The sequence below is a fragment of the Anarhichas minor genome, unplaced genomic scaffold, assembly GCF_050575085.1.
Source record: "Anarhichas minor isolate MPS153535 unplaced genomic scaffold, ASM5057508v1 ptg000067l, whole genome shotgun sequence".
NCBI classification, from domain to species: domain Eukaryota; kingdom Metazoa; phylum Chordata; class Actinopteri; order Perciformes; family Anarhichadidae; genus Anarhichas; species Anarhichas minor.
In genome coordinates, this window is record NW_027466513.1 from 841,996 (window position 1) to 869,532 (window position 27,537).

At 42.6% G+C, this 27,537-nt stretch overlaps 1 protein-coding gene across 2 annotated transcripts in view; it reads right to left on the reverse strand.

The window, feature by feature from the left end:
• LOC142934177 (E3 SUMO-protein ligase PIAS1-like) overlaps window positions 1-27,537 on the reverse strand; it is a 37,623-nt gene that overhangs the window by 8,253 nt on the left and 1,833 nt on the right. For both annotated transcript variants that reach the window (XM_076078612.1, XM_076078614.1), the window contains exons 2-4: window positions 11,814-12,309; window positions 247-331; window positions 1-139 (exon numbers count right to left, since the gene is read on the reverse strand). In XM_076078612.1, coding sequence (XP_075934727.1) covers window positions 1-139; window positions 247-331; window positions 11,814-12,309 — 720 coding nt within the window. The remainder of the gene's footprint in view (window positions 140-246; window positions 332-11,813; window positions 12,310-27,537) is intronic.

Genomic DNA, 27,537 nt, shown 5'->3' on the forward strand with positions numbered 1-27,537 from the left:
CGGCAGATTACATGGCTTCCCGTTGACTTTCACACACAGATTGGGTGGGAAATGGTCTTCCTGAGGACAGCTGGTCTCCGACAGGCAAAACCTCAACTGGACTTGAACTGAGAAATCACATTTGGTCCCCGAGATGTCCCTTTGAGCACAGAAACAAATTTATCACCCCATAGCTGTAGAAAGGATGTACATCTATGAATTATTCATGAGCAGCATCCTGCGCTGAGAGGGCGGTGTTCCTCTTACATCGAGCTGCTGATCTGCTGGACTTGTTGTGGCGTTAACGCAAAGGCGAAACACGTCTCCTGAAATCGCTGGCTGTTGTCTGAGGCTGCAGAGGCAGGGAGACAGAGGAAGGGGAGACATTTTTAGTAACCAGCAAAGTCACATGCATGCACCAAGTTTCAAACAGCGAACAAACGTCAGTGACACCAAGACAGTGAGATAAATAAGACCAAGCGTTACAGTAAACGACTGTTTTAATCTACAGACGAGCATAAAACAAAGAGAGAAGAAGTGTGTGTCAAGTGTATCAGTGTATCCTGTATAATTAGCATTATTGGTTAGATCTTGTTGGCATGAAATGAGCAAAAGGTAAAGAACACCTGGACGTCAAAACCAGACTGCCTCACACGAAGGTGAAGAAGAGGAAGAAAATGTGTGTGTGTGTGTGTGTGTGTGGGTGTGTGTGCACTCTATTTATAGGCCCACGGAGAGGTGCTGGAAATAACTGGTGCTACTAACCCAGCCTCCATTAAAGAGACAGAAAGTTGGCAAAGAAAAGTGTGTGTGTACGTGCTAGAAAGAGGTTAGCATGAAACACGGAGCTATGAGTGTGTTTTGTGTTTGACTGTAAAGGAATAATTCAACATTTTTGGAAATATGCTAGTTCTGTCCGAGAGTTGGATGAAAAGATCGAAACCACTGTGCTCAGGATGAGCTAGAGGTGGGATGCGATTAGCTTAGCTTAGCATAAAAGACTGGAATCAGGGGGAAACAGCTAGCTTGGCTCTGTCCAAAGGTAATAAAATACACACACTGCTAGAGCTCACTTATTAACACGTTGTACACCGTTTGTGTAATCTGTACACAAACAGAAGAACGAGTTATGAGCCGCAACTATTTCTGGATGTACTGTTTTTTGATAGAACAAATCCTGATGAACCTTGAAACTCAACAGTTTAACAGGACGTTATCGGTTCACACAGTAACGGTGGACAGAACAGACAGTTCTGCAGATTTACGTAAGAACTCAACCCAACCCGCCCCAATTTCATGGGCTTAACGTTCCCTCATAATGATCAATAAAATACTTTTTTTTTTATTTTTATTCTAACTGAGAGACAGATGTCTAAACTCAGTCCCTGCAGGAAACGGCTTCGTTGTTTGCAAAAGGGAAACCAACTGCAAAAGCTTGTAGCATTCACCACAAGAGTGCTGCGTACAGCGGTGAGTTAGCATTACAGACCAGTGGAACCTTTTCTTTATTTTTACGTTTTATAACAGAACTCCTTTTGTGTGTGTGCCTGTCGTATCTTGAGTGACATGCTGAATCTCAGCGGGAACCTTTTGGCCTGAAGGCTGCGTAAAGTGAGGGGGAAGATAAGTTACCGAATTGAATCATGATTGCTGCTTTAATTACTTAAAATATCGGTGAGTGGCAGTTAAAAACACATGCAGAGTATCGGTGTGCACGCATGACCAACACACACCCAGCAGGACAATCACAGGTCGGTAATTTCTCTCCATGTAGGGGACGATTACTGGACCAATCATGTTCCTTCTTTCAAACAGCCTTTCATTTTCACAGTAATTAAGACACATTCTTACCACCAACATGGTATATAATTTCTATGGCATGGTTTTTATTAATGATACATCTTCTTTCTGTTCCTGCATCTTAGGAGCGGCAGCCTGTGTACTGCAGAACAAAATCATACGCACCAAGTGTGCTTTCGAACTACAGTGTTCCTCCTCTCCGGGCACACGGGCTATAAATAGAAAGTGCTCTCTCACTCTGTCCTCTCTCTCTCTCTCTCTCACTCTCCCCCATCATCTCTCCATCGCTCTATAACTCACTCTCTCTCTGGCAGTGGGTTTTTTTTCTGGTGTTTCAATGTGTGTGGTTGGGAGAGATATGAGAAGGGTTGAAATGAGCTTTGATGGATGTCTTCCTCTCTCGCTCTCTCTCTAACACACAAACTTACTTTTACCCCGACGCACACACAAACTCCCACAGTGGCTTCTCTACCTCCAGTGATTTAAGATGCATACACAGTGTTTCTATTTTTCGGACACATTGTGATATTAAAACTGAGGCTTGATGTCAGACTGTAATACTTTTCTGGTACTGATCTATTGAAGTGTGAAGTGCTGAGAAACGCTCAGATTATACATATCCATGATCAGGCATAGTCTGAGTTAAATCAACCTTTTGCCAAATGTATCCTGTATCTTATTTAAGCAAAGTTCTCGTATGGCTGATTAAGCTTGACAACATTTAAAGGAACAGACATTTTGGTAAATGTGCTTTTTTTGTTGCTTTCCTGCAGTTAAATATGAAGCCATAGCCAGCAGCCGGTTAGCTTAGCTTAGCATAAAGACTGGAAACAGCTAGTCTGGCTCTGTCCAAACCGTAACAAAATCTGCTTACCAGCTTCTCCAAAGCTGATTAATTAGCACATTAGATCTTGTTTGTTTAATCCGCACGACAACCACAGTGACGACAAGTTTCACCGGGGAGTTTTGTGTCAGACTATTTCTTTTGGAAATGTTCCCCCTTTTAAAGTCATTATGCTAAGCTAACAGGCTGCTCGCTACAGCTTCATATTTAGCGCAGAGAACTTGCAGCAAGAAAGCAAACAAGGATATTTCCTAAAATGTCAAAATATGATTTTAAATTTGAGGAGTTTGGCTTCTTATGTTAAGTCAAAAATACATTTTCAGCGTAAGGTTTGTTAAAAACCATCATTATGGTATAGGAACAGTATCAGTATCGAAAAATATGAAACCATACCCAGCCTTAGTAAAAACTGAAAATACTGTCATATGGAGGAAAACATTTGGTGTGTTATGTCTGTGTGAGGTAGATTAACTGAGAAATGATGGAGAGTTTCAGAACTAATATTTAAAAATGACTCCACTGACACGTGAAACTGAAATCTATCTCCTGCTGGTGCAAACCAAAGGTTACGTGAATAAAAACAGGCTTCAAACATGAATGATCTTATTCTGATGTGCTTTGTCTCAGTCTTTCTTCTCTGAGCAAAGAAACCCTGATAGAAGCTGCAGTCCTATCAAATATGTATATCGGTGAAAATATAAACCAAGCGATGAAAGCATGTTTGACTTTGGATCACTTGTTAAGTAGAACACAAGACGGGCATGCAGGATGCTACATTTGATTTTTATCACGTTTAGTCGAGGCAGAAACTCTGTAGTTGAGGAAAGAAGCGTCAATATAAATAATTAGTTGACATCACATACAGAATACGCTTTCAATGAATAAAGTCTCTGCTTAACTTCGCTGAAAGAAGAAGACACAAATAGGATGATGCTATAAACAGAATTGTAATTACTGTTATTGAGCCCGTTTCTGTCCCAGCATGTAATCGTAGTTCTGTTAGTGCTGCTTATTAGAATGTGAACGTTTCACTGGGACATTCATTTTGAGACACGAGCGTCATTACAACAAACAAATCTGAGCTTCTGTCGGTGCAAATCTCACACAAGAGTTTGTTCCCGCTCAACACCACAGCTGGATATTGCAGAGCTCATAAAAGTCTTCTTTAGTCGTCTTGAAGAGAATAGACTTGACATGTAAATAACGAACATGAATGAATTTGTGATGGACCCCGTGTGCTCGACATCCGACTTTTGAAATCAATCCAACCGTTTAGATGTTTGTGCTTTAGCCATCTGGAGTAATGTTAAACGTGACGTAAGAGAGCATACTGTATGACATGGGAACCTGCAGACTCTCCGTCCTTCATGGGACACAGTCTGTGTCCCCCGCTGTCTGCTGTACCAGCCAACATGCTGCATAAGACTTTGTTTAATAATGTAAAATGTATGTGATGGAGAGACAGATGGTGGTGGGCAGAGTGACAGATGGGAAAATGATCTCCAATGGGTTGATGTTTACAGTGAAGAGGAAATTAACCAGGGAGGACACAAAACATAGTTAGCTGCCATTTTATTAGGTTTTCTGTATGAAACTATAGTCTGAGAGGTCTCTTATAGCTTCTCAATTACAGAAAATAAAGGCTAGTTGAAGCTGTAGTGTGTAGTGTTGGTGAAGTGTATTCGGGTTAGTGTTTCTAATATCTAATCTACCCTCACTGATATAAATAGGGTGGACAAAATAATAGAAACACCCGTCAGTACAGCCTCACGAACCACAGCATCTAAAAGTACCATATAGTAGAATAAACAACTTTCTAAAGCTGTTTGACAAAGACTGAACATTACAACCTTCATGGAGTTATTGCAGGGCTGCTACATTAGCGTTTAGCTCACATGTCATCAGAGTGAACGTTTGACAAAGTGAAATTGAGGAACATTTGCAAACCTTCAAACATTTGCTTAAAGTCCATTTAATCACGTAGAAATTTGAGGTACTTGTACTTTACACGAGTACTGTGTTTCTATTTTATTTAACTTGTACTTTAGAAAATGATCCTACTTAAAGATGGATAAACTATTTGAAGTTGAGCTGGAAAATGCATCGTCACCAAGCTGACAACTGTTTCTATGAGCTCGTGAAAAGTGGACTTTTTAGAGATTTGTGGTTCTCAGCGACGCTGCAGACACACGATGATCTTATAGAACATGATGAATTGCTGTAGAGTAAACTACCCAACTGTATATAAAAAAGTTACAATTAGCACAAACATAAACATCTACAGCAGTAAAGTGCAACATACTGTAATATTTATCCAAATTTAAAACATCAATTGTACTTTTACTATTCATACTTTAAGTAAATATGCAGACATTGCTTATACATTTAAACTTAAGTAATGTTTGTACTTTTACTTGCAATTGACTGTTTTCACAGCGTGGTATTAGTACTTTTACTGCAGTAAAAGATCGCAGTACTTCCTCCACCCCATGCAGAAGACTACCATTACTGGTCACACTGGGAGGAAGGGAACTAAATGCTTGTCATTTACAAACCAGAGAAATATAACAAGACTTTGTACCCAGCACATTTATGTCCAAACTAGATTTATGTTCCAGCTCGGACTAATGATGAATATGAATATTCTGTCAATGCTGACTGTGACCCGACAGTCAGTAGAAACCTCGAAAGCCCTCGGTGCCGGTTTAGTCCTGGTTTGAAGAGAAGATGTGTGAGCTAAGCTACAGAGAATGTGCTCAGCTCTGAAGCCCGTCTTCAGCACAACAAAGCCCAGCTGGAGTTTATTAACTTGTTAGTGGCTCTGCTACTTTTTCTCTGTTTAGTGCACCACAGGCGCGCACGCGCGCGCACACACACACACACACACACACACACACACACACACACACACACACACACACACACACACACACACACACACACACACACACACACACACACACACACACACACACACACACACACACAAACACAAACACAAATCCTTTCAGCGTCACTCAAACTCAAAACTACAATGTTAGAAGGATCTGAAAACAAAAAGGCCAGATCTGGATGTTACACCCACACACACACTGTCAAAAGAACATTTTCCAGAAGTGTTACGTCCCCTCCCCCCTAACAGCAGCAATTATCCTTTATTATATGCATAAGGGCGTGCAGTTATATATTGACAGCGCTCATTAAGGCATTCCAGTGTGCTTGCAGGACTGCTGAGACTGAAATTACATTTTCTCGGCCTGGCAGCTGAACCCTGCTATCCCTATCAATGTATATACACTATAGCAGGCACTTCACAATGTCTTTAGAACTTGGCTTCATGCGGTAAACGCCATGCCCTTGTCATTACTTCATGGAGCACACTAACAGTAAGGTCAAATGGAAGGAAACGACATTGCTTATGTTGGAGATCAGATAAAATGAGCGAGAACTGTTACAATCAGGGCTCGGGTCCGTCTAATCAGGGACGATGATGCGCCGACTTAGAAGAAAACAATGCCGGTCGTATACGCTCTGAGAGAGGGAGGCCATTTTGTGCAGCGTGTTTATAGTTCAGAGCAGCCAGAGCTCCTTTGTTGATGTTCATTTGTTGTGAGAAGGCCGAGTTGTTTACAGAGAGATAAAGATTTTTTGCTCGGGATCACGCGGCGGTCAGAGCGAGAGCGGGTAAATCCCAGCTCGTGTTTCGATTGTCGAGGTGCTTAAGCTGATCATGTATGTGATATTATATTTTTACTGATTCACGCAGGAGACGTACGTGAATGCACTTTATGTGCGACACGTATTCGCTTGCAGATCCAAGGGAAAAACAAGAGGTACAGAGTAACCTGGCTAAGTGTGCTTGCTCAAGGACACTCCAGCAGGGAGGATAACTGCCGTCATGAAGAGAGCAACGTCTGGATGAGTCTAATCTGGTGTCCCACAATGATAAAAACTAAAGTCTTTGTTAATGATTGGGCTGTTGCCTAGTTACTCTTGGATGGGGTTGATTAGATCTATTAATTAATCTAATAACAACACACTCTGAAGGATTCACTGCGTCTGAACCACTGAAAGGGTTTCTATGTGAAACAGCAGAACGAGCCAATTAGCACAGCGAAGGAGAGCAGATCAGAAAACAGAGAGGGTCCTTCGACTAATACAAATAAATATATTTACTTAGAGGTAAAGGCTCGTCTCTACTGGCAGCTCTTACATAAAGGCCCAGTTCTCTTCCCCTCGTTTTCTTTTTTGGTTTAATGACAACTTTAGATAAAATACAACGTATCGTGCTTTGTCTGGGATAGAAAGATTTTAGAGCGCGTTCACGTCAGTCTTGTTGAGTTGGTTCGGTCGGTTACATGAACACTGGATTGGGTTCGTTAGGGTTGGTGTGAACAACGGACTCAAACTCTGGTGCGGATCAAACAGCCGCTGTCTGGTCCGCCTTGAGGGGGTCGTCTCGTACCGCTGTCGAGTGACGTCCAGAGCGGTTCATTTCTGGTGTGAACACCACTCGAACCAATCACAGGAAGTGTACCAATTTATGTGTTCATTTCAAAAACGTTTTTATTTTCCCCTGTTTTGATGACTGGTACCCGAACAAGTAGCCGTTTTGCGTGTCTGCTAGCAAATGTCGGGTGGCAGGCGAGAAAACTGGATCCACAACAAAGTGAGATGGCTCCTTAATATATGAGCTCAGGAGAACTTTTCTCAATTACTCAAGAACTGTTGAGCATTGTCGTGTGAAAGTTCAAAAACTGCATCAACAGTTCATCAAAGGATGCAAAGCTGTGCTCAAAAGTGGTAACGTGTTTAGGACAAATTAGGCAACCTGTTTTGTCAGTGTGACGCTCGTATCAGGTATGATGAGTTAATATGTTACTGTGTTCACAGCGGAACCCACAGATGGCACCAAACTGTATGTAGAGCTGAAGATAGCTTCCTTTAGTGACCTACTACTTTGCCTAAATGGGCGGGACACTTTTTTATTAACAATTAAACCCAGACGTGAAGTTTTTAAAGATTATTTCAAAGATAAAATCATGGAGCGACGACTCATCTTTGTTCCAAACACTTGATGTTTTTTTTTTCAAACCACACGATTTTTCCTCCATTGTATGAATATCACAGCGATCTTCTCATGTAACAAGCCATTATGCACGAAACGCTCATCAAATGCGAAAAGGGGCCTGCATCCGATTCCTGAAGATATGGTGATTAAATCATGTATAATGCATGTGCACCACAATGATCTCCATAATGAGCACAGAGGCCTCGTTCTCCGCCGAGGACGAGGTAATGATGGAGAGTTCAACCAGTGAGGTCGCCATGGTGATAAAGGAGTAGCTGGTGCTGGACCAGGGATGAACAGAGGCCCGACTCACCTGCATCCCCCAAACTGAGAAGACTCAGCGGAGAGGGAGGGGAGAGATGAGGGAGGGGAGGTGTGAGAGGGATAATAAGTACGATCACATGCACTAAAGAAACGAGGCTACTATGAGGACTCGGGTTATGTTTTTAAGTTCATTAATGATACGTGCTGCTGCAGCTTGAAGAGGTATCACAGTGAGAGAGTTCAAATGGGCAATACTGTACTAGACTTTTCTTAAATCAAGCTACATTACACCTTACATTGTTGTCCTATATAGTAGACGTCCATACACTACTTACTGCGTGAAGTGTTGGGAAATGCACAGAAACCAACAAACCCACAGCTTCTTCTACTAAAAAGCTCTAGAATGTAGGGACTTGGGAAGTCCTAAAATAGTACAGATTGTGCAAAAAGTCAAAAACAAATTACTGCCTGCAAGCCGACAAGAGAGGAATATGCATGTCGGAGAAACAAAAGGTCAGAACTAACGCGCAGAAATCCTTATATCTCAGCTGAAGGGGTGAATTTGCCTCTCACCCTGGACAAAAACTGTTCATGCCCCTTCCATCTGGCAGGAGGCTGAGGTCCATCAGGACCAAGACCTCACGACACACGAACAGCTTCTTTCCATCCGCAGTCGGGCTCATTAACAGAGCCCGGGTCCCCCACTGACTCTTTCATCCCCAGGACAATCCCCTACCGGTCACTCCCCTGCACATCCCTTCTAGGTTCTTATTTAAATACACTCGATACTTTTACACTACACTTACATCTCACTTGTTTATAGTCCTGTTATCTGTTCGTTTGTGCACTTTATTTTATATTTTTCTGTAAATTTTAATATGTTACTTTGCACTGTGTTGATTGTTGTTGATTGTTAAATGTTATGCACCTCCCGTCATGTCAAATTCCTTGTATGTTCAACATACCATGGCAATAAACGGTTCCGATTCTGATTTATGGAACTGGTGTGTGTGCTGAGGAGCTGAAAATGTGTGGCAGCATATGTGTAAGTTAAAAAAAACACAACAATGTTTCAGGAACTCTCTTACGTAATTCTTAAAATAATGAATTCTATCACTTTTGCTGTGGACAGACGAGAGCAACGATATGTCTTCCAGGAGAGACGCTCTGAAACTATCCCCATATTTAAACAATTAAATACGGGGATGATATGCGTCTGGCATGAACTAACCGTTGTGCTGTGCTGTTTCTTACTGCACTGTATATTTGGCGTTTCCTTAGTTATTTATGTATTTTTTTACTTGAATGCCAAATTCGTTGAGTACAGACAACAAAAACTATTTTCTGAATTTTACAAATAACCTGCAGTTGAGCTGTGGAAAAAGACTTACTCTGATTTATTCATTCCAATTTCAGATGCAAGGACGCACCAAACAAGTCATAATCTTTCCTTTCACTGCACTTGCAAAAACCCTGTCGGAATCCCGGTTGAGCACATTCATGGCCAACAAAATCAGCTTCCACCAGCGAAAAAAAAAGAAATCTTGCAAACCAAGAGAGCAAGTGGGGGAAGGGAGAGAGCGAGGGAGAGAGAAACTGGAGGCGAGGCAACAGGAGAGGCAACAACAATGGGGGGGGGAGAGAGAGAGAGAGAGAGAGGGATTGAGCAGCAATCAGAAGATCAGAGAGAAGTAAACAAGCAGAGAAGAGGCAGAGTATGAAAAAGGGTTTGAACAAGGAGAGAGGAGACTACAGCAAAGCAAGAGAAGAAAATCTTCTATTCTGCCCATGAGGGGCGACTCACAATTAATCAAGTGGTTCCATTACTGCCCCCCATTATTTTTAGGATAAAGAGGCTCGTTTTTGAAGCAAATTAAAAATGTTCAGCTTTGTGAAACGATGTGCACCATCTTCCTTCACGAGTTTCCTCTCGTTCATCCCTCCGCGCTCTCGCCGTCTCTGAGAACAATACGATCAGCATGCATTATTTATTGGAAAGTACGTTTGTGTTTAAAAGTACTGTATATGCAGACGTATGTGTGTGTGTGTGTGTGTGTGTGTGTGTGTGTGAGAGAGAGAATGATGTGAATGCGCGATTCAGATTCAAATGAAGGGAGGGTGTGTTCTGCGGGCACAAGTGCACGTCTATATGATTTCATCACTTTGCATGCAAATTTTAACCGATGATGGCCACAGAGACAGAGTGAGAATGGAAGACGGAGTGGGGGGGAGAGAGGGGGAGAGAGAGAGGGAGAGGAGGCCGAGAGGGATGGGACATGTTCAGGAAACGGATGGAGTGAGAGAGGCCGAGGGAAGAGGAGAAAGATGGTGTGATGACAGAGCTGCAGGCACTGTGTTTGTACATGCATCTGCACGCAAATTAATCATGAGATGGTCTCTTACTCCATTAAAATGCTAATGTTGGAAAATCTAGACATTTCCATATATTTGCAATACATCCCTGAGCCCAAAGATTGTTATTATGCTAAATGCAGTCTGGGTGCTGGATGCACACTTAATATAATATGAAATCTGACCGAGACAAAGATCAAAAGTCTCTTAATAAGTAGTGAACTAAAGGCCAGACTGGATATAAGATTCTTGATATTTGTACTCATTAAAGTAATGAGGTCTTGAATGAACACACTATTTTTTGTTATAGTTATTTTATCTGCAAGTTTTCTGATGCTTTAATTATGTTTGTGAGTATAAACTACTTTTGTAGTGCTGTGCGAAACAAGAGACCAAATCAAAACCTAAAATATTAAATTTTAAACTTAAAAAGGATACATTTTTGGACTCACTACAGCTGTGTATCCACAACAAATGAAAACTAAATATATGATTAATTGTTTAATGTTGGTTTCAAGCTTTTGACTAATCTCGGGACAACGACCCGACTTTTTCAGTCCTGATACCGATACCTGGGCTTTGTGTATCGGTCGATACCGAGTACCGATCCGATACCAGTGTTTAATTAATAGGCTGTAAGCCTCACTGTGTGGAAGAGGATCAAATATATGAGTCACATATCAATCCAATAGACTAAACTCAGGCTCTCTTGCTCATTAGTAGAAATATACAGCTGAGCAAGTACAACCACTATCAGATAAGTAGTAGAAGAGGTGGTAGAGGTAGAATCTGAGAAGGAAACTCTTCATCCTTTATTGATAAATATTTTCACTGACACCTCTTCTGAACCAACAGTGGCCTCTGTTTACTCTGAACTCTCGTGGGGAATCTGCAAATGATATTTTTTGCAGTAACATTTTTGGTGCCGTGTCAACGCATTAGCAGGCAGCACAACAGCAGCACTGGCAGGGAGCCTCTCCACGACAGCGGAAACACAAATATCAATGTTTTCTGTGACTGCTGCCATGATTATTATGGGAATGTCACACTGACATAAATATCCACAACCTTGCAGATTATTTGTTGGGCATTTTCAGTCCGACGGCGAAGATACAGACAGGAAACATATGGAGAGAGAGGGATGACGTGCACTAAAATGTTACGTCTCAGTTACCGTAAATATATCTGTGTCTGCAACCTTCCGTTTTATAGTGTTTTCTTGCATTTTTCTACACAGAGTTTGTCATTTGAAGCAGCCATGTGAATTCTGGCTTAGTGAAGCTACACAAAACAAACATATCTCAGTCATACACATTTTTCTGAAACCAGGTTTGACGCAATACTAAAAGCTAATCTGTCTCTCCATTCAATGTGTATACTCATTCATTTTACCCTGCAGTGTTATGATATATAGTGCAAATATAACGTGCATACATAGTGATTAAATGCATCATTCCCTTTATATCCACCTCTCACTCAACACCCACTCACGCCTGCCCTCACCTAGACTGGTTGGCTTGATGAGCTCGTCCAGCATGTCGTAGAAGGGCAGCCTCTGCAGCTTGACGTCCGGGTGGACCGGGTGCAGCGTGGCCGAGCCGGACAGGTGGTGCGTCAGCCCGGTTAACTCGTGCTTCCCGGGGCCGAGCAGGGAGAGGGGCAGTAAGGCGGCGGGCGACGGGGCTCCGCCGTGACCGGCGTGGCCCTCGTACGCCAGCTGCGTCATGCCGGCGGGCAGTGCGGCGCCCCCTCCCCCGACCACGCCAGCCGTGGCCGGGTGGTGCGGCCCGGGCATGGCCAGCTCCGAGTGGGAAACCATTTTGGCGGGGAAGCGTCGTCGGTAGAGCTCTTTGACCTTCATGTGCACGGCGGGGCTGCAGCCGGCCTTCAGCAGATGCAGCGCCTTGGTCAGCAGCTCGTGCTTTCGTCCGTGCTTGTTGCGCCCAGCGTATCCCAGCAGCACCTGCAGCTCCGACACCCGCAGGCTCATCACCATTTGCTGTGATGATGATAAGGAGGAAGAGGAATCAAGTTCTGAGATGCCACTCATGACGGACGCAAAACTGGTATGAAGTACCAATCACGTTTACAATCGAGTTAGTTGGCAATTTATTTGAATCAATTAGTCGATTCATTACGTTGCAGCTGTAGCGTTTTTAATGTGGAATGAGCAAAGATTAAAATGCATACAGTAATCTCCACCCTGTGCACACACGAGTAAATAAAAAGCATACTGTTGTGTGTGCACATCTGGAGTTAAGCTTTTATTTTACAGTATCGAAAGACCAATGATGAGGTTTCCCTTATTTACGATGGTGTTGGGGTAGAAAACAATGCTTGCAAACAAAAAAGCTAACAATAAATCCAACAATGTATGACAACTAAAAGTAAAAATAAAAGATAACAAACATTCTAAGAAGTAGATAATATAATAGAAGTATCAAAACAGAATCAGATAAATAAACCAGGTCAAATTACAGTTAAAAACATTTAATTTTATGTCCCGTGTTATAGACGGAAATGGAAATTAAATGAAAATAAAATGATGGCTTGGTTTAGGATTTGGCCATAATTAATTTGTGCCCCTCAATAACAGTTTTAGGCGCATTCTGAGATTTCTTGGGGCATTTTTGTCCTTTGATTCCCACAGTAAGCTGAGTTTTTTACTCCTCCGCTCCACAACAGGACTGAGGGATTGTCTCCAGCCCAGGTACAGGACCGCTATGCCGGCATCACTGTTTAACAACTCTTTCAAAAACGCATAATTAAAATTATTGTTAAAACAGACAAAAAACAAAGCTATTCTGCACTCTGGAAACGAACGGTGCAACAGGAAATGAAAAGCGTCCTGCATAGTACGGCGGCTGTGTCAGAAAACAGTTCAGTCCAGAGTCCTGTCTGTAAATTAGTGTGAATTATGCGTTCAACGCACCACACCCACAGAGCTGCAGATTTATGAGAAGCCAGAGACGGACTACTACTTTGTGTGAAGGCAGCGTTACTCTTCCTACGCCTCGGAGCACTCACAGGGAACAGCTTAAGAAGAAGCCCTCCTGCCACTGTCAGCCTGACCACGTACCAAAATAAATGGAAGGATTGAATGTGAAACGCATAATTGGATGATTTGCAACAATATTCTGGTGTCTTCATCTGGCTCACTGCTGGTATGTTGCCTCTAATGCAATGCCAAAGTCTGCGCTGAATCGCTCCCTACATTGAGATGCCTGAGCACGGCACAGCTGGCCGTTTGCCTCACAGATGTTTAACAACTACACACACTGTAGAGTTTTCCTTCTGGCAAAAAAAGCATTTCATTGCACTACAATGCATACCATGAGAACAGCTTAATTTCCTTACACGTGTAAGTCGTCAGCTGGATCATCTGCTGTTTGGATAACACAGACACCACCGACACTGGGAAGCAGTGCACTCGATGCAGTGGCCTTCTGTCCGTGTTGGGAGTGATAAAAAAAAACACTAGAAAGGCTTTTTTCCATGCTGAACGCGAGGCTGAGGCTGAACCTCGCAGGGGGTCGTGGGATGGAGTAGCTGCAGCGTGAACATGGTGATAAAAGTGTTGCCTGCACTGACTTCAGGTTGGACCAAAACTACAGTGAGCAAGCAGCTCTTCATCTCACCAGACCAGTTGTCCAAATGTGTATGTGGATTAACCCGTTGTTGTTTTGGTCTTAGTCGGCTAAGGTTTCATGCTGAACATTAATATTACACTTATGACCACATCTCTGCTAAGCACAAGATTCAAAGTGGTGCTTGTGTGTGATTCTGTGGATTAAATCGACTGATTGACTTGTTGACAAAGACGTACGTGTGAATTGCTTTGGTCGAGGACAGTCCTACTAACTTCAGGTGAAAGTTAACAAAGAAAAGCAAAAGTAAGTTGTACCCTCAGTGAATGTTACTACTCAGCACTTCCTGCACCAGTTTAAAGGCCGTGATTAATTATCATATGACGCCGCTGCACCAAATGCTGGAATCCCATTACTCAGCTCAGCAAATTAAAATAACAAACACAGGCCAGCTTAGATTTATATAGAGAAACACAACTGCGTGTATTCTCAAAAGCAGAGTTATTACCATTGAAGGGTGCCCTTGAGCAAGGCTCGAATTGTTTGCTGCAGATGACTGAGGAGAGGTTCACAAACCTCACCTCTAAAACACAAAAAAACAAGCTATTGGCCTGAAAGGGGAAACTGTTTCGACCTAAAATTTCACCAGAATTGAATCGTCAATCGTCGTTTAATGGTGAAGTCAAAGGAAGCACAACTGCCTTGAACTTAAATAGTCGGGATTGAGAGGCTTTGCTGTTTGAAATAATCAGCTACCGACAATCGTAGCGAGTTTGAGGCTTCAGATATTAAACAAAGTAAGAAAAATAAACCAATCCTTAATTGTAGTGTTTTTCCTTGATTAGAACAAAGATACAGAGCAAATGGAAACAGGACAAATTAGAAAGAGCAACGCATAAGCTCCTCGTCTTAAGGTGGAGGTGGGTCAAAAACAAGAAACCTCAGCTCATTAACTAGCAGCCGGCATAAACATTCATTAACCACGTGGACAAATTATAGCTCTGAGACAGACCTCAACGTAAGCAAATCTGAAGTGCATCAGACAAATAGAGACACGGACACATATGCATGTTGGAATCTGCGCAGTCTTTGTTGTAACTCGCACGCACGCACACGCACACACACACACACACACACACACACACACACACACACACACGGTAGCCTGAGAGAATGTCTTGGACAAACATCCTCCCCTCATCTCCTTTAATGACAGAGCAGGGATGAAATAAAAAAAGCGCAGACGCACACAAACACACGCCCATTAAATGAGAAAGCACACAAGGCTGTTAGTGTTTCCGGCTAATCAATTATATGTACACAGTTATAATTGTTATGTACAGAATATGTGTGCTGTAGTGTCCATATAAAGGATTAAACCTTTAAGCCTTTGAGATTTTCTTGTTGTTTTTTTATAATGAGGCCGATTCCTCTTGGGCGACACTGGAGTCTTGCATTTAATTGACATTTTAAAATGACATATATGAGCGCTGTAGGCTATTTTCTGTGGCCTAAACATAGCAGCTACTTTTTAGACTTGAAAAACACAAAGACGCACCAACACTAGAGATGTTCCGATACTACTAGCGTAGGAATAGAGCCAAGTCAATATGTTGCTTGCAATGTTGACGAGGATAGAACTGAACCTTATTCCACTGCTGTCCTACTTTGCTATATGAGCATCATTTAAATGCTCAAATATAACCAAAATCATCTTAGAGGTCCAAAACTACTTTCATTTTCAGCACCAGTGGCTCAGGTGTGAATAAAACCTCCCCCTCTAGTCCCACCACAGAACTGCACTGTTGCACTAAAACATGAACGGTACTTTTGAAAGGAACTGAAACCTCACAAGTGTTGCACGTTACTGTATCTTGTTCCACATCTAGCTTTCAGTGTCTGCAAGTGCAGCAAACCAATACGTGCGTCAAGTTACATCTCCAACACTTGAAACATAACATAAGTCATCCATGACAATACTTCTTCTTCTTCATTAATCGAACACTGAAATCAGAGACTTGTAAATACCTTTCCAGAAGACATGAGAGATGAATTACCAACAGGTATGATTAGATTGCTGGTGACAAAATGTAGAGCATCTCTCATTAATTGTCACTGATGTTTTAAGCTTCAGATAATGACATGAACGTCAGCCAGAGGAGGCTGTTCTGTGGTGATCAAAGAGAAAGAAGTCTTTCAGCCCTTTTTCACTGCAGGAACTCAGCTTTCATGTCCGCTGTTCTCCTTCCACTTTGGGTTTGAGTCGTTGGAGGACGAACTAAATGCAAGTTCCACCTACTTTCAGACAGATTACACAAAGAAAATGAGGGATCATAATACGTGCAGTGGAACAGACAGCACAACTACGAGGTGCTGGACGCCGACTAACCAACTTGTAGTCGCCAAGATTGCCCTTTATAAGCCTTTCTCATTTTCACATTATTGTCAATAAGCACCACTTTGTCCAGTGATGTCTATACTGTCACCACTTCACTAGCACATTAAAATAATGAGGTCAGTCCCGCTGTAACCCCTTTTTAAACAAGCTTTTTGTGAATCTTCAGTATTGTTGCAGATTAATGTTCTGTCAATCGACTGATCGTTAAGTATTGTTCGGTTCCCGCATTGAGAGGAAACCTGAGCAAACCAAACCAGCTCCACTCAGAGAGCAGAGGCTTCTGTTTACAGACCAAACACTGCATCTTGTGTACAGCTGTCACATATGCATAATCTCACACACACACACACACACAGCTACTAACAAAGTGGCCGATATATTCAACATACAGACATATTTACCAGACGGGACAGAGACCTGTCCTCGTCCTTTGTCACTACAAACCTACATTAAAGGCACATTCAACGAGGGAAAAAGAATAAAAGGAAGTAATTGTGACGCCTCGGGGCCGAAGCACCCTGCAGTAATAAAAACACATCAGTCAAACACAGACGGCTCGTACAGCAGGAAGCTCAATCACAGGTGCAGCACGCAGGCAGCAGCTGTCTGTCTGTGGATTCCCAACATTTACAGATACTTTTTAACAGAACAATTATTCAAATAATTCAATAGTATTCAGTTTTAGTATCCCCACACTTGGACAGCACACACACACACACACACACACACACAGACACAGACACAGACACACACACACAGGCAGTGTATTGGTTGGGCCAAGAAACCCTCCTGCTGGCGACATAAACGAACAGTTCCATGAAATATGCATGCTGTAGGGAAGAGGGTGTAAAAAAAATGATGACACTGGCTGCCCACCATTTCACATACGTACACACACACACACTCACACAGACCCCCCCACACACTCTCTCTTTACAAAGCAAACACACACTAAAGAGAGACAAATACACACAAACACTGGCTCAAATAAACAAGACACACACAAAATGCACACACACTCTTTCAGCAAACTGTGGATGTGTAACATTCCTCTGACTTCAAAAAAAAAAGGAAAAAGGAAAATGGGAAAAGAGTGGAGCGGCTGGAGGAGAGACAGATGAACAGCTCTCACTATCTCCTCTCCATCAGCCAATCATTCTCCTTCTCAGGACAGGTGGCCCCTAAACACCTCCATCAGGAGGAGGAGGAGGAGGAGGAGGAGGAGGAGGTTTCTGAAGCTATTCAATCAGAACATTCTGAAGGAGTATAGTCACAGCTTAACAGCTCAAACACATGAGATATTCAGTTTACTGTCATATCAGGCAAATAAAAGCTGCAAATCCTCACACTTTAGCTTGTAAATTTGACTCAAAAGATGAATCAATTATTAAAAACTGTTGCAGAGGAAGGCCTTATTTGCTTCTCATGATTTGGGTGAAATACGGAGCTGTGCTTCTCCAGCAAACCCTCCTGCTCTTCATGAAGCGTTAGACGCAGTGAAACAACGTGCTGACTGATCTCCAGACGACATAAAAGGAAACATCATCTCAACTGAATGGCTTAAAATGTACCCGTCGGCTCAATTCACACAAAAATCACAGCGTCGCCGATTTGACCGCATTTGAAAAAGTGGGGATTGAGCAAAGCATGTTTGTGTGCGAGTGTGCTCCATTGTGTTGTTTTACTGAAGCAACTTGACATGTAGGTGCAAAGGGAAGCTGCAACAAAGGAAGTCGGGTGAAAGAGGGAGAGAGAGGACGCAACACAAAGAGAATAGCTGGTGGTAACAGGGGAGTTTCTACACACGCACACGCACACACACACCAGTGTGTGGATTTAAAGAGGAAGTTCCTGCCTTTAAATCTACCAGCCTGTGACATTTTGGTTTCCAAAAAAAAAGATGAGGATTCTCCGTATCCACCTCAGTGATATTCTTAACGGACTGGAACGGCCCATAAAACAACATTTTGACCGACGCGTGACGCCAAAAACGAAACCCACAAAAACCAAACAATGATGATATTGTTCCTCAGGCAAGTAAACTACTGCACCAAAAGTCCTTTAGAAAGAGCAACACACTACGACAGCTGTGCAGAGAAAGGTCACTGCAGAGCTCCAGACGTGAAGAAGAAAACTCCAAAATATCAGAGGTGGAGGACACCAACTACCATAACTACTCTATAATATACCGTATACACCAAATTCTACTTTAACTTGAACATGAAGCCTTTTCAGCTTCAGCAGCATTGTTTCTTATACGGGAACGTTTCCTGTAACCTTTTGGGAAACTCAGGAATTTTATCTGCTTTTCTAATCAAGTTTCAGTTTTGCTTCCTGGGCGTTGTTACTCGTCCCCCCCCAAAAAAAAAGTCCCTCCTGAGGTTGTACGTTTTGATGACTCATGCCACATCCAGGTGGGAGTTTGCGGTGCCTGACCAGCTGCTGAATGGTGTAATACAAGCCTCATGAGTCATTCAGGCTGCAAGCGAGCACCTAATGCATGTCATCACTAAAATAATAAAGATTAGAACTTGGTATGCAAATTTCTTGTAGTGAAATTGAATCAAAGAAGCCTTTATTAGACATTATTTGAAATGAGGAAGAGGACAACATGCAACAAATGGTCGTGAACTTAAACCCCGTCATTTAACTTTCAACAATGCTCACACAGATTTGATAAGTAATTGAAAAGGATTTGATCCAAAGCTATCAAACCCCAACACCAGGGCTTGACGTTGGCCAATATAAACTTATTGCAAATATATCTGTAACAGTGTGCATATGAAATCTAAAGGTCTCTGTATATTTAATTGAATTTATCAAAACATATCTAGGCGTGTGTATGCATAGCAAATTAATTATTAATTCTGGTAACCACGCTACCTGCAGAAGAAATGACATGACGTTCAGTGGAGCAGCTGTGAAGGTTTGAGTCAACACAGCTAACCTTTCCACAAAGTTCTGAGCAAAGCCGGAACAGATGGAATAGGATGAAACTAAAAGACGGAGCGGTAAACATTACAACACTCAGTGGTACTTCTCATAAAGACAAAAGACATTCTTACAAAACAAACTGACTGAACATAAACCTTACATCTCTGTGTCTCTGGTTCACATATCCGCTCGGACTTTTGGACTAAGTTTAGATGTTATTTCTGCCTCATGCTGGTTCTTTTTTATGCTTGCTTGCTGCTTCCCTTTTCTCTGCGTCCACACTGGCCCCACACTGAGAAAACATTGTTGGGCCATTTACAAACTAACAAACCCTGATATCAAGGAGCTCTCACAGTTAGATTTCCATCTCTGTTGAATTCTTCACAGAAAGTTCTACATTACAACCACAACACGTGATAAGAAGCAGCTAGTCGGGATGCAGGACCACTTTGAGAGATAGACAAAACAATAACAGGGTAGAAGTAAAACTGAACGTCCCTAGTTCAAGACTACATCCATCCAAAGACGGATAAATCTAAAGACGCAGCTTCTTCCTCACAGTTGTGTCCGTCTGTCCCGTACTTAGCCAGCGATCTTTGACACCTCACGGGTGAGCTTTTCCGGAGTGAATAAAACCGATCAGGCCTTTTGGTGTGAGCAAGGAAACTGAGCTTTTCCAGAAACCTAAACTCCTCGTATTGCTCAGATGTGTCCAGGTCTGTATGGCCGTCAAATCCTTTAAACTCATTTTATATCGTCGAACGCAGGTTGCACGATCAGATCACGATTCCACACTGGTGCAAACTGGAGGAAGATATTTCACCATATCCTGTCATTTTGGTGTTTAAAACCTCTTCACAAAATACGATTTCATGTTTCTTTATTAGCCGGTTAACGGTGAACATCGTCTTGGTGTTCACTTTGAGCTTAAACGATGGTGACCACAGCCTCATCTCTCTCCGTATGTTTGGTAGATTCTGGTCAGATGGAGGGAGGTGCTGTGTGGGGCGATCATTCGCTTTGTCCAGAGCTGTTGAGGATGATTGATGGAGGGATAAAGGGAAGAGGGGGATGGGGGACCGAGAGAAAGCAGCTGAGCCTCTGGACCAAATGAAATTCTCCTCGGCTCCAGGTTTTTGACCATTAGTTTGATTTGGCTGGTGACTTCACTGTACGTAAGATAACGCATGAGCCTCATCCGCCGCTGCTCTGGAGAAGAAACCAGGCAGATGCACCAATCAGACCTGAACCAACTAGATGTACCGACGCTGACATCGGTCCGATACTGACTCAAACAGCAGGATGGTACATTTATATCTGTTTTCATTTGTTAAATTCTGTTTACAACGTTAGGAAAGCAATGTTTAAGTCAAGCTCGATGTTGCCTGACGCATAAAACAATGACCTCAGTCACTTCAACTCAGTGAAGTTCAAGCCGTTTATAATTAATTAAACACAGGTATTGGATCGGTACTCAGTATCTGCAGTACCCAAAGCCCAGGTAAGGCTTCGTCATTGCAACTGGGACCAAAACACCTCACTTTAGATGCCAAAATCATCCAAAACGGATTCATAATCTGAAAGTGGTTCTCTAGATTAATAATTAGACCAATGTAATGCTCGAAAATAGTGACATCTTGTTTTGTCTGACCAACAACTGAACACTTAAAGATATCCGGTTATTTGTTATACAAAACAAAACAAAAGCAAAGCCTCATATTTGAGAAGCTGAAACCAGAGAATGCTTTTTTTCTGTCGATCCTGATCAATTAACGAACCAGCATAATCTTGAGCTTCTACTTTCTGTTGGAAGGCAACATTTTTCTGCTTGGTAATTGAATGTGTCTTAACAAAATGCACCTTGGGAGTCGTAGTTCACTTCTCTCCTCAGGCTTTTATCAAACATTGCATGTCCAAGCTTTGAACATGCTCCAAAACGTCTGTCATCTAACGTTGTCTAAGCATAAAATAAAGAGGACTTTTACTTCCAGGACGCCTAAAATAACGCCTCCCACTTCTCAACTCTCTGACAGTAATATTTTAAAAACAGAGCACTAAACTGAAGGTAGCTTGTTTCCATGTCTAATGTGTGAGAGAGAGATTCAGAGTGACAATACTGCATCCTTCAGAGGCTTAGATGTTATTAAAACACTCGTACACACACACACACGGCTGAGCTTACTGCAACATGCAAAAACCAACCCTCGCATGCCGATAGACAATAAGATTATTTTCCCTCCTGCTGATATCAAGGAAGTAAGTTGTTAGGTAAAAATAAAACCTGGAATCAGCACCCTACTGCGTGTTTACACCTCCGACTGTGAAATGTCAAAATGTGTGCAGTGAAAAAGGTCTATAATTCTTTTATCAGTGTGTTTATCTTAATTAATCTAATCAGGGGAAAGCAGCTCATTCACAAATGAACACACAACAAATACTTCATGGATATCAAGCGAGCGCACACGCAGCACCGTCACAAAGAATTGGCATGCGAGGGAGAACATGTTCACAAACACGCAAAGAACAATAACCCTGATTATCACATGTGACACACGATGACACCGTCTGCATGTGTATGTGAAACATTTCGGCTCAAGTAGCTCAACACCTTCCTTTTCAGAGGGCTGAGGAAGATAAAGAAATGATGTTTGATAATGATTAACTTCACCTGTGCCCAGGAATAAAACGCTTCGATTCAAGATTGAAAAGTTGTAGAACAAATTGTGCCGGCATAGGAATTTTTTTGCCTGAGGCGACACAGCCCGTCATGAATATTTTCCTCCCTTCATGACGACGCTGAGAAGTAATGCGGTGAAACAGGAGTCTCGAGACCACACCTCGATTCTGACTCCAACTCGCAGCCTTTAGCAGTATCCTGGATTTACATTTGAAAGGCATCTTCAGGAGCACCTGAAACCTCCACGTTTTGCTTCACCTGTAGACTGATCGAGGATGCTGCTGATGGTTTTTCAGGTTTCAAGTTGCAATCGATCACCAACAACAACCAACTGTGGCCGTAGTTACACTACAAGTGGTTTTAATTTCCTGTGAGATATAAAAATTCATCACGCAAAGCACAATAGCCGTGGAGAGAGGAGACCCTCTTAACTGTGTAACCTCCTCACTCATTGTTATAACTTTATAACACAACAATTAATGACCCACAACTAACTCTCTTTGACAAGGTCCGATGCAGCGCATATGACAGGAAGACCAAGCGGTGGAGGAACTTTACTAAACAATCCAGCTATGCGAGGATATGGACCCGCTAGAGACAGTCGGGAAAGACTAACTAGCAGGACCACAGCAGAGCAGCGTGTGGCCCAAGTGGACCGACCCATGCTCGTGGAAAACCCCTGATAGAAACAGGTAACTTGGCCGGGGATGCAAACAAGACCATCGAAACAGAAGCGCTCACATCCGTTTCTCTTGCTCTCCCTCTCTTTGGTGTGCATTTGGTTCAAACATGCTTAAAAGTCAATATGATTAAACAGCAACAGTAGAAACCCTGTTGACCGAATGCTGCCAGTGTCCGACCCGAGTTCAACCCAGGATGGAGAGTCACAAACAAACATCAGCTGACGAGAGCGGACACGTTCAGATCAACCGTGACGCAGCGTCAGGTTACAGTAAAAGTCTAAACACCTCCGCTAGCTGGCCGATGCACCTAAACAGACCAAAGTAGCGGCTTTAAGCGACCGATATTGTTCCCCTTTTTGCAAGCGGAGCTAAAACAAATGCCCGCTGCACTTTACATGGTTACGAGGAAGGTGAAGAGTAATGCAGTTCTTTTGGGTCCCAGGAGACTGGGAGATGGTGAGGCTAATAATGTTGTGCCAAGCAGTTTCTGCAGGATGTGTGTGTTTGTGTGTGGGTGTGCGGAGGATGTGTAGGCAGATTAGGGGGGTGTTTCACACTACCTGGCCATTATATAAAGCTCCCACTCTCGGTGAGAGGGCTCTGTACTGAGTGCCAACTCCCTCCCCATCCTCCTCCCCTCTCTGTCCTCCCATCCCCCCACCTCTTAGCCTTCCAGCTACTCTGACTCAGGCTAAACTCCGAAATACCTCCGCCTGTTGTTTTCTCTCCCTCCAGCCTCTGTGGTATCAAAATCACGGTGCGCACTGTGGATCAAAACACAAGACGGAGAGTTCGGGACTTAAATATGGATCGAGCCGTTCCTTCCCCCCCCCCCCCAAAGCAGGATCAGTCACTGCAGCCCAGCTGGACCGGGTTCACAATGATTTCTCTTTGAGTCATTAGCACGTTAAAAGCCGTGCCATCGCACACCCGAGGCTACAGAGGTCTAGTCCCAGCCTGCCACGCGCAGATGGTGGATCTGAAACCCGTCCCCCTTCGATGCTGAACGCCACGAATATGGGATGACAGGGGAGGTTTGTAATCTGGTGCCAAACCAGCGCAGGTACATGCTGCTGGTAGAGACCAAACAACACAGACCTGCTGAAAAAAACTCTGACTAACAAGTGCGATGGCAAAGTGGCACAAACAGTTGAGCACCTGTTAGATTATCACTGACATGAGGACAAAGACATTGGACACTAAAACCTCACTGCACTGGTCTGGTGAGAAAGTAGGAAGACACCCATTCACTCGTCCTCTGCACCCTTTTAATCCTGCAGAGTTGGCCGAGGTCTGCAGGCCGTGCAGCAAACATGTTGCGGGTATAAAGAGTAAAGAGATCCCTTGTTATCAGTAGCGTGGCCTCTCTGATGTTGAGCAACATGTCAGGACCGAATGGGAACTGCAATTGCTTTGCAGGAGTCCAGTCCTGAGCTTCGTTAAGCGAAACAAGGAAACCTAGACGGGCGCACCGGGCCGGTCTGTGCTGAATAAAAACTCTCCCAATTCAATTTCTACTCTGCCTCAAATCTCACGACAGCTGCATGATGGGAAGAAAAACATGCCGTAATTAGTTTTTGCAGAAATCACAACTGTGATGCAGAGAAAACTATTTCGATCTAATTAAATTTTCTGAAATTAAACATGACAAACGGGAACAAAGGATGCTCACGATACATTACACCTCAATGCTTTCATCAGCTTCTGGTTACCGGAACTGAAAACACGCATTCCACTGTGACTCACCTTATATTTTGAGTAATTAAGACACTATAGGGTCGTACGTCAGCTAAAACACACCAACACATATGCAGCGTTGTCTGGGTCCGACTGTGCCGTCAATATTTGAATGCAACAAATATTAAAAATGTGTTTACTTTGGGGTGCATGTTTAGCGGTCCCTATACTTTACATGTTATAATGGGGTTCCCACTGACAATCAAAGACCAACAATTGGTTGCCAATTTCTCAAAATGGTTTAATCACTTCAAAGAAAAACATTTTCCTGTATTTGTAAATAAATGATCAGCTTTATTGTGATGAGTATTAGTGTTGTGACTGTCAGCTTAACAGGCATACGTTTTAAATGAACATTAACTCTGAATTAAAGATATTCATTGATACTTGCAAGTGTTAATAGTAACGAGCTGTACGGCAGACGACAGACTGCTGCACAGCCTGAAATAGTTCTCCAGCTCTTTGAAAACTGGAAAAGTCATTTCTGAAAATACTTTGCCTCTGAGGCAAAACTATTGATTGACAGTAATGATATTTTACTACAATGGTAAATTGTTTGATAATGACTTACAACTGTATAAAAAATAGACGCTTCTAGTAACAGTTAAAGGTATCGTAATGCACACCAGTGCTTTATACAAGCTTATTTTAGACACGACTATTCTTTTGTAATTACGCAAAATAGACCAAACTAGTAACATTTATCAGTTTTCAATATTATCTTGACCTAAATGTGACTTCTATGACTCTCCGAGCATCATCTCGCCTTCCTTCACTCCACTGTCACTGCACACACTGAACTAATGGATTAGTCAAAGAAAACAAAGCCACAATCGTAGGAAATCAATTCATTATTATCACGGGCGCTGTTGTGGTTTGGTTCCCTACAATCATCTGCTGGTATCACACAGAGCTCATAACCTATTGTATAAAAAACACCTTTATTCTCCCGAGCACTACAACGTTTTCTTTTACTCTATCCTTCAAGGTTAGAACATACAAAGCTGAGGCATGTTCCGCTGGGAGCGGGCTACTTCCTGGAGAATAAAGAGAGTTTGGTGAATCAGTGTCTTAAGCTGCCGTCCCTCAGGTCACAGGTCACTGGCGAGGCCACGGCGTGCGCTCACTTCTATTATTAACCATTAACCCTTTCAGGACTCTTTTCCAGTCCGTGTAATTTTCCCAGAGATTCACAAACGTCGCATCACGACTTAACTGTCGTGATGCGACGTTAAGACTAAAACATGATGGAGAGCACAAGTGTCTTTCTATTTTTTCGATGTATTTTTCATTTATCTTCAAACGTAAGACAAAATACTCCTATATCTCAAAGTGACAGATACATTTGATGTGTTAAGACAGCATCTCCCTTTAATCCTTGTTGTTTCCTTGAGACCTTTACCTGCATTTAGGCAGTCACTTCTGGACAAACACCCCAGAACACACACACACACACACACACACAACCAGTGATGCAAGCCAGACCGTCCATTAAGTGACTGTAAATTAAGAAATCTGATGACAATATGTCTATTTTTATCCCTCTTGATTCACACTAAAAACCCTCTCTGATAGTCCCACATTCAAACACCGAACAGTGAAAGGCCCGACTCTCTCCCTCCGGTTGGAAACACGGTCGAGCTTCAGACTGCTGCCTGCCCATGTCTGTCTCAAATGTGACATGTTTCCACGACAACGGGAACAAAATCGCCACAGGAGTGAAGAAACGGCTCCATCGCGCCAAAAGACGAACAGAAGTCAGTGGCTGCAGACGAGACGTGCTCTCACGAGGGCAAAAATATCCAACAACAATAAGAGCTCAAATGCGGCTGAACAAACCCGGCTGAGCATATAGAATACATACATATATATATACATACCGTATATATATATATATGTGTATATATATATAATGCAGCGTGGTGTGAAGTGTGAAAGCACGTTTCATATCTTTCTCCGGCAGCCTGTCTGATAAACTTCACTAACTGCAGAGAACGAGGAAAAAGGCAATAAACTCTCTACAAACAATCGGTTCAACGCTGGAGACCTCAGACGAGACATCTGCAACATCTGCATCACGTTTCACATTGTGAGCTTTTTACATTCTGCTATTCAGTGTCATACATCCACCGATCATCATCTGTCTGATTTCTACATTTCCAGTACTTTCTTTTTTGTCTGAGATGACACAAAATCGAACTCTTAATTACCGGGATTGAGCTTTAAATACACCGACAGTGATCGTTCACTCCGGTGACGTCTAATTCTCCTTAAACTGGAAATGAACTGCAGTGATAATGACAATGACAAACAGAGCAATAGGCAGGTGTTTGAAAGGATGTAGGGGAGCAGAGACGAGGGCCTGTATCATTAGGGATTAACCTCGCCACAGGCTCTACAAATAGACTGTCTCCACCTATAAGCCGCCAGCGCACAGACGCTTATTTGTAATGCCAGGTTGCTGCTGCAGCAGCTCCACAGAACAGAGAAGACGGTTCAAAGAAGAGAGAAGACTCCTGTGAAACGAAATGCGATGCAACAAGGACACATTTTGGGGGGGGGGGGGGGGGGGGGGGGCAACATCAGAGACTTTCACATAAATAAACTGGCAAAACCCACAAAGAGTCAGACAACCAAATGCACAAACTCCCATCGTCAATGATGATGACGACGTCAAGGTATGAAGCAACGATTGAATAAAAAAAATCACATATTTCTCAAATAAAACGAGTCAGTAATCTCATGTAACTCTGTGTGTGTATTTTTGACGATAAAATGACATCTTGTTTGGTAAAATTGTCGGCGTAATATTCTTTAAAAACCCCGCCGAATGTTGACCTACTAGCCGAACGCAACTTAATCAGAAGTTGCACAATTAGGCGGAAGCCAGCTCAATCTGGCAACAGTGAGTGCAAACCAGTAGATATTGAGAATTAAAACCATTTATAATCAATAGTTTTTAACAAACATTCCCTCGTTTTAGCCTCTCAGCTGTGAATATGTGCTGCTTTAGTAAACTGAATTTATTTGGATTTAATAGGCCAAATGATTAATGGTGTTTTTGGACGACGTGCTTAATTAGATAATTTTGCCCAAACCAATCGATACTACAATCAGAACAATAAAGCAGGTGAAGCCAAACTATCATATTACTAGAGCTGAATCGACTACCTGATAAACTGGAGCTCAATCAGCAACTGTTTTCAAAATA